The sequence below is a fragment of the Watersipora subatra genome, chromosome 11 (genome assembly GCF_963576615.1).
Source record: "Watersipora subatra chromosome 11, tzWatSuba1.1, whole genome shotgun sequence".
NCBI lineage: Eukaryota > Metazoa > Bryozoa > Gymnolaemata > Cheilostomatida > Watersiporidae > Watersipora > Watersipora subatra.
The window spans coordinates 2585083-2599048 of record NC_088718.1 but is presented as its reverse complement, the minus strand read 5'-3'; the positions used below and the strand labels follow the sequence as shown (position 1 = coordinate 2599048).

The window sequence follows — 13966 nt, the reverse complement described above, 5'->3', positions numbered from 1 at the left end:
GTGTAAGTTTAGCAATTCGGATAGTTAATTACTCAAATTAATAATTGACAATGTGCCAGGCTAATGTCGGGCGGCAGGCAACTGCATTGTCTGCCACTGTTTATAAACAGTTTTTAATACTCGTGCAACACTGGAAATTCATCTAGTTCTGTTCTATAAACATAGTTGGAAATGGAGCAAATAACAAGCTATTCGGAAGTTTTTATACTTTGAGTTTTTATGCTGAAAACTTTTTAAACGTGGTGCCAAGCAAGAGCAGAATTTTTCAGCGTCGTCAATCCAGTATTAACTATTATTTTATTATGAACGACTATAAATCTTGTGATTCCATTCATTTTCAATCTGACCACCGGCGGTTGGGTTTTTCCACAAATTGCTACGCCGCTTTCACAGCAACACACAGTTTTTAATCAGCAGGCCGTTTCGCAGCAACCAGACGGAGTTTTAAAACCAACTATTTTTTAGCAACCTGGCAGAGGGTAGGGAGCATATGCGTGTGAAATTTGGATGGACTTGGGCTAAAAATTTGAAAACGTGTAGTGTTTATGCAGAGTAACAGACATGCAAAATGAGTTTTATTAATATAGATTTCAACATCTGCTCAACTTTTTATGTAATGATATGTTATAGTAAGTTTTATCAAGCATGCAGCTGTAGCATGATCAGTATTGGCATTTAACATTGGACTCAAGGTCATTGAACTCAAAGAGGTCATTGGACTGGTGGTGATGTTTATACCTACAGACAACCACAGCCTGCAGTTATCTTATCAAATTCTTGTTATCATAACTTGAATTATTTTGTGATCCTGCCGCTTGTTTGTAATCTTTGGTTGCATGAGAGCACGATCAATAAACTTAGGCCATTCAGCTGTAGGAAAAATTGTATTTGCCAAAATGATTTTTATTCTAGAGACTATTTATGTAAGACAAATGGCGCAAGGTTAACAGGAGCAGCAAAGAAAGAGTGTTCTCTTCCGATAAAAAAATAATGGGTGACATTATTTTATTGTTTTCTGTTATTATGTTTTCATTTATCCCACGACCAAACGAGCGGATGCGAAGTTTGAGAGTTTTTATGATAAATGCATGTGCACACAACTTACGAAAATTATTCATCAACAATGAGACGAACCCTTGTCTTGAAATCTCATCAACAAATTTAACCATCGTTTTGTAGAGTCGTTAAAGTATAATAACGATACAAGACACATAAGCCTATTTAAATATATTACCCAGTCTTTGTATACCGTCGGCATTATCTTAAAACATACCCATCTGATCGGATTATACACAAATAGACAAATTAATTTGGCTGAAATTCTTCACAAAACGCTTGACAAGCTTGGTTTAATAAAAGTTGAGACCGGAAATTGAAACGCCGAGCGACAGAGAATAGAACGATTAAGTCCTGCGCATTTCACCGGAAAATAACATGCACATTTCACCAGTCTATAGCATTGTCGAATTGCCGAAGGTTTCTGTAATTAACGTAGGAGTACTGAAATCATTTCATTTCATGAAAGTTTCATTTTTGCTGATTCCAAAGTAACTGACGTTTCAGACACTCTTGAGGGCTTTGGTATTCTAACTGATGTCCAACGCAGTGTAAGTAAAGGAAATGACGATGATTTTTTTCTAACGATCCTCATGAGGTTATTACAATATTTAATTATAAGTTTTGATGACTACAGAACAATGACTACGTAGTACAGATTTTCTAAAAATCTATATAAATATCACAACTTCTTGATATTGCTAGCTATGACGTTTTAAAATGTAAACAAAATTAAGCATTGGTTTTATATTATTACCATATTAATAATATTGGTTATTCTAATAATATCAGTGCATTTTACTTCTAATATTGGCCAATATTGCATTTCTCCTATTGCAGGGGGAGAGATATAAACATATAATCTTTTCCTTTCATTATTGCTATTAATTGTATATAATAACACCCAGTACATTACAGCTACCATTGCAGTTATCCTATTGCACTGCAGTGCCATTTGACTGCTAATATTGCATTTCTCAACCATCAGTACCCTTTCTTTTTTTCCAATATCTCTTTGGTCGTGGGCTGTATGACAGTGGAAATTCTAGTATATTTTCTTTCAGTTGTAGGATTCACACAGTCATGCGGTCATTGGTCCTTGTTAATATTCATGTTTGACTTTGTAGTTGCCTGGAGTAAAGCTCCACCTATTTACTGACGATTATGATATGCACGAAGAGATTGGTGTCGGTTCCTTTGCGACTTGCAGAAAGTGTGTTAGCAGGAAAGACGGTCGAGCTTATGCCGTCAAAGTAAGAGATATTTTTGCTTGTGTACAATGATGCTCAATCCTTATATGCAAAATTTGTTTTTCTTTGTACTTCTAAAAAATAATTACTGCCAGAGCTACAGGTGAGCAAGTTTATTTTAACCCATGTGGGATACAGAGAACAGAATTGGTCCTACGAGATCCTGGTGCTAGAGTCCTTAAGCATTTGTAACAATGGCGCTAATCTCTGTGTAGTTAAATTCATTAAATCTTGTACACCTCAAGGGATTTTTTGTTCTCCAATATCGGCCACCTGAAGCCTTTATCAAGCTCAGCCTACTAGTTCACAACAAAATTAAATTAATTTGTATAAAAATAATTAGTACTAAATAAAAATTGAGATATCAGTAATCACGGAATAATTTAATATTTAGGTCAGCAACTCCACATACATTTCACATTACAGTCAGAGGAGGCAGCAGTGATAGTAAAACACTTCATGTTGTTTCTCTGTCAGCATATTTGGAGGCAGCACAGCTTACACATGGTGCGCCGCTATTATGATGTTGCTGTTTGTACATGTAGAGAGTATAAACCATCTTTAGCTTCTACACTTTGTCCATTCTTTATTAACATTTATATTATTTGCTTCTTTTGCAAAAGCAACTGTAGCCATGCCAAGTATTTGTATACGATATTGAAGAAAAAACCCAAAATATTAGCTGAAGTAACTTTTCAACATTTCTGGGGATCTCAGTCTATTTTAGTTATACACAGTTAGCTTTGATTAAAGGCCCTAATAGTGTATGTTCATGTGAAACAATCTGTTAACATCGTGTTTATAAGCAGTCTTGTGTATAAAATCACAAAATTTCAGGTAATTTGAAGTAAGTTTTTTTGTAACTGGCTGAAATTTACATGCCTATTTAGCCACGACTCAGCAAACCATTCTAGTCTTGATCAGTCATTTGATGATGTGTAAAAAGAATTGTGTGTTATTATTTATACAATGCTAGTCGAAATTTATAAATACTTTAGTCAATCATGATCTATATCTTGAATAATAATCTGTTGCTAGCAGTACATCTATCTGTGGGACATTTCAGCTACCTTTGCACTCGCACCTAATGTATAATTTTCAGTCAAGCCGTGGCAATATTTGTCTATGAACGACCAACTCGGCCTACACTTCTCTTGAACATTTTGTTTTTCAAGTCTATGTATCTTGTAAAAGCGTGATATTATTGGAATTGGTTAGAGGAGGTGCAAGTAAAATTAGGTGATTATCTGCCTCAACGATGATTTAACTTGGTTCTATTAGATCACTGAGCGAGTCGGCTATCAGTTTTTGCAGGATTCTTCTACATGTAAAGTTTGAATATCGTCAGTTGGTCAGCTGCTCTAAACACTAACCGCCTATCCTTATTACATGTCATCAAATGACCGACCAAGACTATAGCTGTTTTTCCTTAAAACTATACATATACAACTTAGTTACACCCCTCTTAGCGGAACACCCCTCTCATTATAGTGAAAAAAGTGGGCGATTAGTGCAAGTGTTGGACTACCAAACGGACTATCATGAAATCGAGACCCATACAAGGCAATCTTTATGAAACTCTAATTTACGCCTATTTTACTGCTTCAGTGTGGCGGTTTCCATCAAAATTACAGAATCAGCTGTTCATGATATAGTATACACTGTAAAACCTCTATTTGAACGCCATGACACTCTATTTTTTATCCCTTCTCTATAGTGACGGTCAAATATAGGTGGGGTTGATGAGAGGTTTTACAGTATTAGCTTTAGATGACATATTGTACTACTCCATGTCAGACATGTCTCACATGAGTTATGAGACTTACACATGTCCCACGTGAGTTATGAGACTTACACATGTCTCACATCAGCTATGAGACTTACACATGTCCCACATGAGCTATGAGACTTACACATGTCCCACATGAGCTATGAGACTTACACATGTCCCACATGAGCTATGAGACATACACATGTCCCACATGAGCTATGAGATGTACACATGTCCCACATGAGCTATGAGACTTACACATGTATCTGCATTTGTAGATTATAGATAAAAGTAAACGAGATCCACATGAGGAGATAGAGATACTGCTGAGGTTTGGCCAGTACCCCAACATCATCAAACTGAGAGATGTGAGTCCGCATCACTTCCTACTAATTTCAGTTTTATAGATATTTCTAATAACCCAAATTGACCTCTCCCATATGATGCATAGATATCTTCAGTAGTCTGAGTGAGGACATTGCTCGTACACAAACAAGCAAGCTTAATCGCGGCTTCATGTTAATTCCTGCAAGCTCAGAAAGTCCTAAATGTTCACAATTTTTGTAGAACTCAATTACAAATGTATTTTATATATTTATATATTATTTATTTATTCAAATTTATTTTGTCCTATTCTCCTCCGGCTCACCAAGTTATTAGTATTTCTTGACATCTATGTCAAGTGTACCTCACATTTTGCGTTAGCAATTAATTCGAAATGCAATAAACTCAAGTAAAATAAAATAAACTCAAAAAATATATGAAAGCATAAAAAATTACAGATTTCAAAAAGGCTTGTTGCTGACTCGCTGTGTCTACATTGGTTTCATGAAAATTCAGAAATCTCCATTTGTTCTACGCAGGTGTATGACACTCCCAAGCAGGTCTACCTCGTTACGGAGCTGCTGACGGGTGGAGAATTGCTTGACAAGATTCTAAGGCAGAAATTTTTTTCGGAACGAGAAGCTGCAGCTGTACTAGAAAAAGTGACCAAAACAGTTCACTACCTCCACTCTAACGGAGTGAGTACTCTAACTCAGTAGATTGTTTGGACTCAGTTCATCTAGTCGCACTGTAGAGGTCTACCTACACGTACATGTAGTTCGTCTTTTCAGGCCAAGAAGTGGAAAGAGGCTAGGTGCCTGTAGTGTAAACATCCAGTTTGATAAAAATCTGTGTGACCTCACACTATTTTTTTTAGTTGGTCATCTGCTCTGATTTCTTTGATAAGATTGTTGCATCTGTTGAATGAACAGTTTGACAATGCAGTGGACCCTCACCATACGATTTTAATTCGTTCTAATGTTGGCATCATTGCTCTCCCACGGATCTTTGTAAGACAATCACTTATTTTATAGTTTGCTCGCTAGAATAGCATTAACGATTTTTTTATTACGTTAACTACAGGACCCTACCATACGATTTTCCAGTTTTGGCATCCTAAGGCGAAAGTGTCGTATAGAGGGGTATAGAAACCCATAGTAATTGTTTGATGCAAACACCCCTTAGTATAAAAAATATCAAAATTTTATATACATATTATGTACATATTAAAAATAGTAACAAAATAGTATGTTAACAACCTTAGTAACTATGGTTATCTACAGTAACTTTAGTGTATTTAGTGGTTATGATATGTAATAAAATGTAACATTTCAATCAGTTTGAGCTAACTAAACGCATACTTAAAGCTAAGTTTTACTGCGTAGTTTACTAAACTTCAACTTATTCAGTGGCTAAAATTTTATCACCGATTTGTTTCCGGTTTCGTTTTCACCATAACTTATAACGAGTAACCGAGAAAACTGAGAGAAAGCGCGCATCGTATCTCTTTCAAACGTTTTGAGAGGGATTTCGGCTGATAGCATATCGGCAATTTTCGTTATTTCGACGTATTCAGCATACCGGCTGCCAAATTTTAATTTCGAGAAAATTTTGTGTTGATATCATATGGCGAAAAATTTTCGTATGGTGAGGATGAAAAAACATCGTGTAACAGGATCATCGTAACCAGCGGCGCTCTGTAATTAGGAAGCATAAAAAAACAATGCAGAACAGGAAATTGTGGTCGTATAGACACATTCATGGTAATCGATAATATAAAATTATACAGGGAGCTATAACTCCCAAAATTAGAACAACATAGATAAGTCGTCACTGAAGGAAGCTTTCAGCTTATTGATTTTGTATGCAATTGAAATCTTTCATTACCTTAACTATTTAAGTTTATTATTAAGTCTATTATCTTTAGTAATTAAGTTAGGGTCATTTTTAGCAATTTCACACTTGTACATTTCAATGACCATTTTTGTTCCAAGTTATTTGGCTTGTTAGAAATTTAAATTTTTATAAAAATACAGATATTCATTGTTTCAATCATTCTTTACAATTGACTTTCGACTAGTTTTCACACACTAATTCTGACAGTATGTACAGCAGTATTAGCAAGAGTACATCTGACCTCTAGAGGTCAGATGTACTCTTACTAATACTTACCATTTACTAATACTGACCTCTTACTACATCTGAACTCTACAGGTCAGACCTGACCTCTATGTAGAGGTTAAATGTGCTGGAGGCTTTACTACTAACTAGTGTGTATAGGTCATGAAGCATTCCTGAAAACTGTGTATGTTTGATACCTCATTAAATTATTTGCACATTGTTATACTATCTGCCCTTCCAGCCTCTTCCGCCCCTCCTATTAGATTCATCATGTGCATCTATGCTGTGGCAAATCATCAAGCTTCAGCGATAATGGTAGTTGTCTCCCCTTGTAGATAATTCGCTACTGGACGCGCCTCTCTATTAAGAACTTTTTAGTTGGGAATCTTTATTGGTTCATACAAAGTATTGCCTCTATCTCTATTGTTAAGATGTTTTCCAACAACAATCAGCAATGTCTGTCATCATTGTGTTCAGGTGGTGCACAGAGATCTAAAACCCTCAAACATTCTTTACGCTGATCCATCCGGTGATCCGGGAATGCTGAGAATTTGTGATTTTGGTTTTGCCAAGCAGCTCAAAGCCGACAACGGGCTCCTCATGACTCCGTGCTACACAGCAAACTTTGTCGCACCAGAGGTAGGCTTTTCATGTACCACAAATGGTGACAGGAAATAACTGCATTTATATTTAATGTTGCTCATAAGATAGATGAATTAAATTTCATGTGGAAGACTCGATAAATTCATTGATAAACTGCTTGTTTTGGGTGGCATAACAAAAACTTACATCACTCTTGAAGTTTAGTCAATCTGCATGTTTGTATACATGGTTTCATCTTCTTCAATTGATAGCAAATACTCTGTTTTTAAAATGCTGTTTCGGTGGTACCTCGCCTCCATGGCTTTTTGGTAGCGAAACACTTGAAACAAAGTCTATGTGTCTATGCTTGTATTACAAGCAAAAGAATTAGTTTCAAATCGAATACTTTTCCAACATTATTGGACGTAGCGTGCACCCGCCAAATTAGATACATCAGGGTTATGGAAAGATTATGTGTATTCGAACAAATTTGATGCAGAGAATTAAATTCGAAAGCTTTTGGGGTTATACTCTCTCTGTATGTGTTTAATAAGGTGTACAAGCATAACTGTCCAAGCTACCAGTTACATGAGCAATGAGTCTACGTAGATAGAATTTGTACTGGACTGAGTTACAGCAATGACACTTGTGACAGCTTGAGATACTTTTGACAGCTTGAGACTTTAGAAAGTCAACACAGAATATGTCAGGTTGGCTGCAGTGGTTTAGATTGTTTGTAGCAGTTTGAAGGCGTGGCTACACATACACACACACACCTGTCTGTAGCCATGGTGTAGGTACTATGGCTACACCACCGCGCAGGTACAAATGATGCACTAATGCGTCGTTTATGCAGCAACGCATTGGTGATGCGCCATTTTAAAACACATTTTGGAGATTGCTAAGGATAAAGCTGACACACTAGTTACTTATTTTGTTCATGATTCAATTCTGTTCATTTCCAATGCATGCTAGTTGCATCCAAAATTGGCTTTTGAATGACGATACGATGACAAAACGATTTCACACTAACAGTTTAAACAGTCATGGGAAGACAATTTCTGTTTGTACATTTTATTTAAGTATTATAATGGTGGTGTTTAAAATTTACCATGGTAACACAATGGCTGCATATGTGATATAAAAGCACATGGGAAGACGACTATATACCTGAAATGAGAGTAACACCACATGAAAAAGTGAGAATGCATTTGCAAAGATTTACATTATATTACATTTACCCAAGATTCAAAGCGATATGATCTGTAGTTTGTTTTTTTAAACGAGAAGAAAACTCTCATTGGATGGATTATGTGAATCACTTTAAATAGACGCGAGCTATATAGACATATAGACTACTAGTCAGTTTGCTCTTCCCACAGGTATTGAAGAAACAAGGCTACGACGCTGCCTGCGACATTTGGTCACTCGGTATCTTGCTCTTCACTATGCTAGCCGGCAGCACTCCCTACGCTACTGGTCCTCACGATACACCCCAGGACATTCTGAAGCGAATCACGGAAGGTCATATTGATCTCAACTCTGGCAACTGGGAGACAGTCTCAGTCGCTGCAAAGGTCAGTTGAGCTGTTATGATGTCACCCGATTGTCTGCCAAACTGTGTAGTTACTAAACTTTGTAGGTCTTGGCTAGTTCTGAGGTGAAGATCATGTGAATAAGTCGTAAGTGCTGCTTCTCTTTACTATTCCATCTACTTTAGCAGTTGGTCGTAAGACTGACTAATCAGTCCTGATTAAAGAACCGTTGTCACACCTATTTTATTATAACCCCATCAGTAATAGATTAATGTTGTCTTAAAAGTTTGCTAGAATAATGTCATTCCTAGATGAAAACAGTATTGTTAGATAATTAGCAAACAGGAGTGTGAATTGTTGGTTGTAAGGTACAGAATAAGACATTGCGATGACGATAATTGAAAATGGATTTGACATCGTGAACTTGTTTCCGATAGAAAGTGCAAGTAGAATACTTGACTTCTAATTGAAGAGGTGAATGATTCTTCAGCACTCCAGTTTTTTTAATGTTGTCAAATATCATCGAGTATTATCATAGTTGCAAATCATTTCTATATCATAATAATTTATATTAAACTCAGCATTGTATATCCAGCAACCTATGTCTTGCCCGGTCATCCCTCACTAAATAAATGTATTTCACTAAAAGTTGCAAACTAAGAGCACCTGCTTACAGCTGTCATGAAAAATTCAAGCATGTAGTTTTATCAATTAGCTGATAAAGCTTTGAGCTTGAATTCCTATGACAGGTTATAAGCTCATCGACTGTTAAATTCTACTTGCAACCTCCAGTCAACCTTGAGATACAGTCAACCTTGTGACTGAACCTCTGTATGTTGTGTGCTAGGATCTGGTACAGAGGATGCTACACGTAGACCCCAGCCAACGTCTCACTGCAGAGCAGGTGCTTAAACATCCTTGGCTTGCTGACAGGCATAATCTCCCACAACATCACCTCAAACTCCAAGAGCCAAACAGAGTCAAGGTTGGAGTTGTCTATCCTCATCTTATTTTGCTTATTTTCCTCGTGTCTGAAAATCTTCACTTTAAAATTTTTTTATTTGAATCTCGGTCTTCAATACCTGGCATCACTTTCATCCTTAGGAGGCTATGTCTGCGATGTACAGAGCTGTAAATGCAAGTCCTAAACCAGCCTTAGAACCTGTCGGCGCATCCATGCTTGCGAGGCGCCGTGGGAAAGCTGCGCCACGACCCTCAACTGAAGTCTAACCAAGCAGGTGAGATTGTATAGTTTCTGTAAGCATCATCTCAATCCACTCATATATCTCAGCTCTCAGTAATTGTATCACCAGTTGAAATATTTATAACTGCACAATACATCGGCGACTGTTTTATATTGTACATGGCCTAGTTCAGGGGTCAGCAATCTTTAACACCGAAATAGCCATTTGAACCCGGTTTCGTTGAAAAAAAGCCTTCTGGGAGCCTTGAATACTTTCTAACATTTAAAATGGTCAAAAACGCATTTATTTAAAAATATCTACATACACCTTTTAGCGTTTTGACTATACTTTTGAAGATGGCTATAAAGATAATACAGTAGTTTGCTTTTTTCTCTATATCTGGCCTTGTTAGGGTTGAAAGTTACAACAAATGGATGGCGTTCTAGCAGGAATACCGGTTTCGCGATTATGACATTTATTTTCAGTGACAAAAAACAATAAAATATACTTATTTTATTAACCCTTTTGCGGGCGAATTTTCAAAACTAAATCAGACCCCCATGGGCGAATTAGTTTTCCGAAAAATCAATTTTTTTTTTAAAGGTTCATACGCTTTTCTGTGTGTTATTATAGGCATATATCTATGTTTAAAGGTGCATATGTATACATGTATATGTCCATAGGCATATATATATATATTATAAACAAATAAAAATGTATAACATAAAATATATGCTTTTCATAATAATTGTCTATTTACGAATGATATTTTCGAAAGCATTCTCTTTTACAAAGGCATTCTCCTTTACATTTCTCCTTTTCAAGTAGTACTTGTGGTACTGGTTAGTCTCTGTAACAAAGAGCTCCAACAAAGATGCACCTCCTGGATTGACAGGCTCAAAAACTCTTCAAAATACTCTACTGGCTGAGCATCTACTGGAGTAAATACTGGGCCTGTCACTGCTACAAACTGCTGAAATGTAGGAGATTTATCTCTGTTCATGTTGGTTATATTCTTCCAGGCACTGGCATCACTCCTACTCACATACTCATCATTACTGCTACCAGCCTTTTCATCATTGTCACTTCCAGATGTAAAGTCATTCCAATCACAATTCGAACCTGATTCACCGTCATCTCTCGCTACTAAATCTATAAAGTCACTGTCAGCTCTAAATCTCTTAGTAATTTCGGTACTAGTACTTGCTTTATTAGAATAATCTCGGGAGGTTCTTTTAGAAGTCGCCATGACGGTAAACTAAATTCAAACTCTCGAAAAATTCGATAAATAAAAGCTAAAACCGAACCAAAAAGAATAAAAGTTGATAAATTATTTAGAATAATTTTCTAACTTTTTTCGAAAGTTTATTTATTCATCACTGCTAAAAACGATCATTTTTTTCAATTTTAAAGTCAATTTGTGAGACTAACCGAAGCTACTATATCGTAGCTTGCTATTGGTAAAAGAAGTAAACAAAAAACGGCATTTAGCTAACCAGAAACTGCAATAATAACATATGTTACCGAAATGACAAAAATGTTGTTCTGCCCTTTAGCAGCCGTATCGCGAAGCGACAAAAACATCGCTCTGCCCGCGAAAGGGTTAATATTTAATATTTCCAGATTGCAATAATCTTCCAATTTAAATCTAAAACACTAAAAAATATCTAACACAAATAAAATGCTCCTGAATACTTTTTAAACCCTTTGAACCCTGGCTGTCCTTGCTAATGTGTGTCGGTATCCCTGGGCAATTTGTCCAATGATAGAAAGCTTTGAAATTTTTATTAAATTCATCTAAATATGCTCATAGTCTATTGATATTTGGTAAAACACAGGGAAGAAAGTCCAGCAACACACAGCAAATGTCACCAAATATTTATAAATGTGTTTCACAGTATAAAAATTTTGTTTCACTATTTTTCAGGTAAAAACCATAAAAATTTGTGCGATTTAAGAAAAAGAAAATTCTGAAAATCTGTGCAGTAGCACTATATCCATTGAGCACATGTTCATCACTATTCCCTGACTTGAAATAATCAGAAAAATATTAGTTTGTATCACATAATTCTTCATCTGCCTCACAACCATCTATCACATACCAACAAACGAGCCATATCAAATTTTTTAGGATATCGACCCAAAAAAATTGCTATTATAACAAAAAAAGTAATTAAAAATATTTGAAAATGGTTAAAAATGGAAGCAAAATTTTCAAACTATCTCCAATGCGAAAGTTAGTATGATTGGTTTACGCTGTTACTTAAAAACAGCATTTATAAACGGAGCCATGTGGAGCTGGTATACTGGCTGTCAGGGTTTCTGACTCACCCTACGCAATGCAGGAATAGCAGCCATCAGAGTTCAAAGGGTTAAAAGTAATTTATTTTTCCAAGCCACTTGGAGCCTCAGTGTAAGGATGAAAGAGCCGCTTGCGACTCCGGAGTTTTGCCGACCCCTGGCCTAGTTTACAACTATTGCTAGTAGCCAAGTGTAGGCTGAGCATACAACTCCAATATATCAGTTGTATGGGTGTTGTAGAGAGCGTTAGCATGGGAGGAAAAAAGCGTGACTAGACACGGAAAGCTCTTGCCCTCACTGCGGCCTCTTTACCGACATTTTCGGCCTATCGCTGACTCGTCATCCATTTTTCACAGTTTTGATGACATCACAACTTTTGTATATTATGGTCTCATATCCAGCCTAATCGGGCATTAGAAATGCATTTAATAGTTGTTACTGCATCGCATAAACGTGATAAAAAGTTGCTCTCTGTCTTATTTTATTGAATAGGGTTCTCTTAGGCTAATCTTGGAAAGTTTCTATTTTACGACGTATTTCTAACATTTAAAATTTGAAAGATATACTCTGTCTATTCACTTGTGTATTCTTGTTTTTTTGGACCATTGATATGAATATTTGGCCAATTGTTACATTATTTTTATAGTTTAACGGACAAGTGTGATTGTACATATTGGTTTATGCATTCTAACCTTGGAGCCATGATGACAATGTGGAAGATTGGATTTCTATCATTCTCCTTGTATGTTCTATTGTATCTTGAAATAATTATTGTCAAACAACCCAATAGTATCAAAGACTACTTGCAGAGGTCAATATCAATAGATGTAGCTCCACATACTACTGATAAACTGAGCTTAGAGCAAACTAGCTTTCTACGAACGACAGAACTGCGTTAGCAAGAGACAACAATTCCTCATTTAGGATGATTGCCTTTTTGTTATAAGGCATATGATGCAAATCACACTCATTTGTTGCTGTCAACCGATCAATCAGAAATCCCAGTTGATTTTGCTGATAACATCTGTTTTATTGGCCGAATATTAAATTTTGTTATCATTCAATGCTGAAAGTTGTTGGCCTGTGTCAAAGGTAAATGTGTTGCTTTTTTGGTCAGTTATATTATGTACATGCATCTATTGTTATCGTGATTTTTTTCAATTTTTCCAATCACGCAGTATATAACTGAAGAGCCATACAAATTAGAGATCGTTACCAATGCTAACTTGGCTCATAAAATAATTGTGGCAGTTCAGACTAACAGAAGAAGAAATAGTCAATGGTGTTTAAAATGAAAGTTTGGAATGAATTATTCAGATTCCTTTACGATTTTGGCTACATAAAATTAATTCGCATCAACTGCAGTTTGGTGGTTTTTGGAAGGTGTCAAGTGTCAACCGGTTGGTCTCGGTATCAGCAGCTCTACATTATAACCGTCTGGCGGCAAAATATTTGTATCAGGAGTTATTTGATTTGGAGCAAGCTTTTGACATTTAATTCATCAAGCTTGAGATCTATTATTCTAGAATGTTCTGAAGCACCGGTAATTAATAACTTAATATGCAAAATGTTGGCCATGATTGGGTCTGCATGGCAATAATCCAAGAAGTCGACACAATGGCTATATGACTAGTAGCAGAGGGAATAATTAAAATAAAACTGAAACTGTATTGAACATAACGAGTTAATTTATAGAGCAAACATTTTAATTTAGTTCTAATGGATATTGGTTTCAGAAAGAACACAAATGATACAGTGTTTTTCTGGCACCCCGTATATGTATTTTGGCCAAAAGGGACTGTGTCATAACAATAACTATCACCAACTAAAACGGGTTCTTCA

The 13966-nt window shown here is 36.1% G+C and overlaps 1 protein-coding gene across 2 annotated transcripts in view; it reads left to right on the top strand.

The window, feature by feature from the left end:
- Positions 1–12911, top strand: part of LOC137408375 (ribosomal protein S6 kinase 2 beta-like) — a 77592-nt gene extending 64681 nt beyond the window's left edge. For both annotated transcript variants that reach the window (XM_068094879.1, XM_068094878.1), the window contains 8 exons: positions 2184–2309; positions 4356–4445; positions 4941–5099; positions 7000–7161; positions 8487–8681; positions 9487–9624; positions 9744–9877; positions 12365–12911. In XM_068094879.1, the coding sequence (XP_067950980.1) occupies positions 2184–2309; positions 4356–4445; positions 4941–5099; positions 7000–7161; positions 8487–8681; positions 9487–9624; positions 9744–9869 (996 nt within the window). In that variant the 3' untranslated portion in view covers positions 9870–9877; positions 12365–12911. The remainder of the gene's footprint in view (positions 1–2183; positions 2310–4355; positions 4446–4940; positions 5100–6999; positions 7162–8486; positions 8682–9486; positions 9625–9743; positions 9878–12364) is intronic.
- The last annotated feature ends 1055 nt before the right edge of the window (positions 12912–13966 follow it).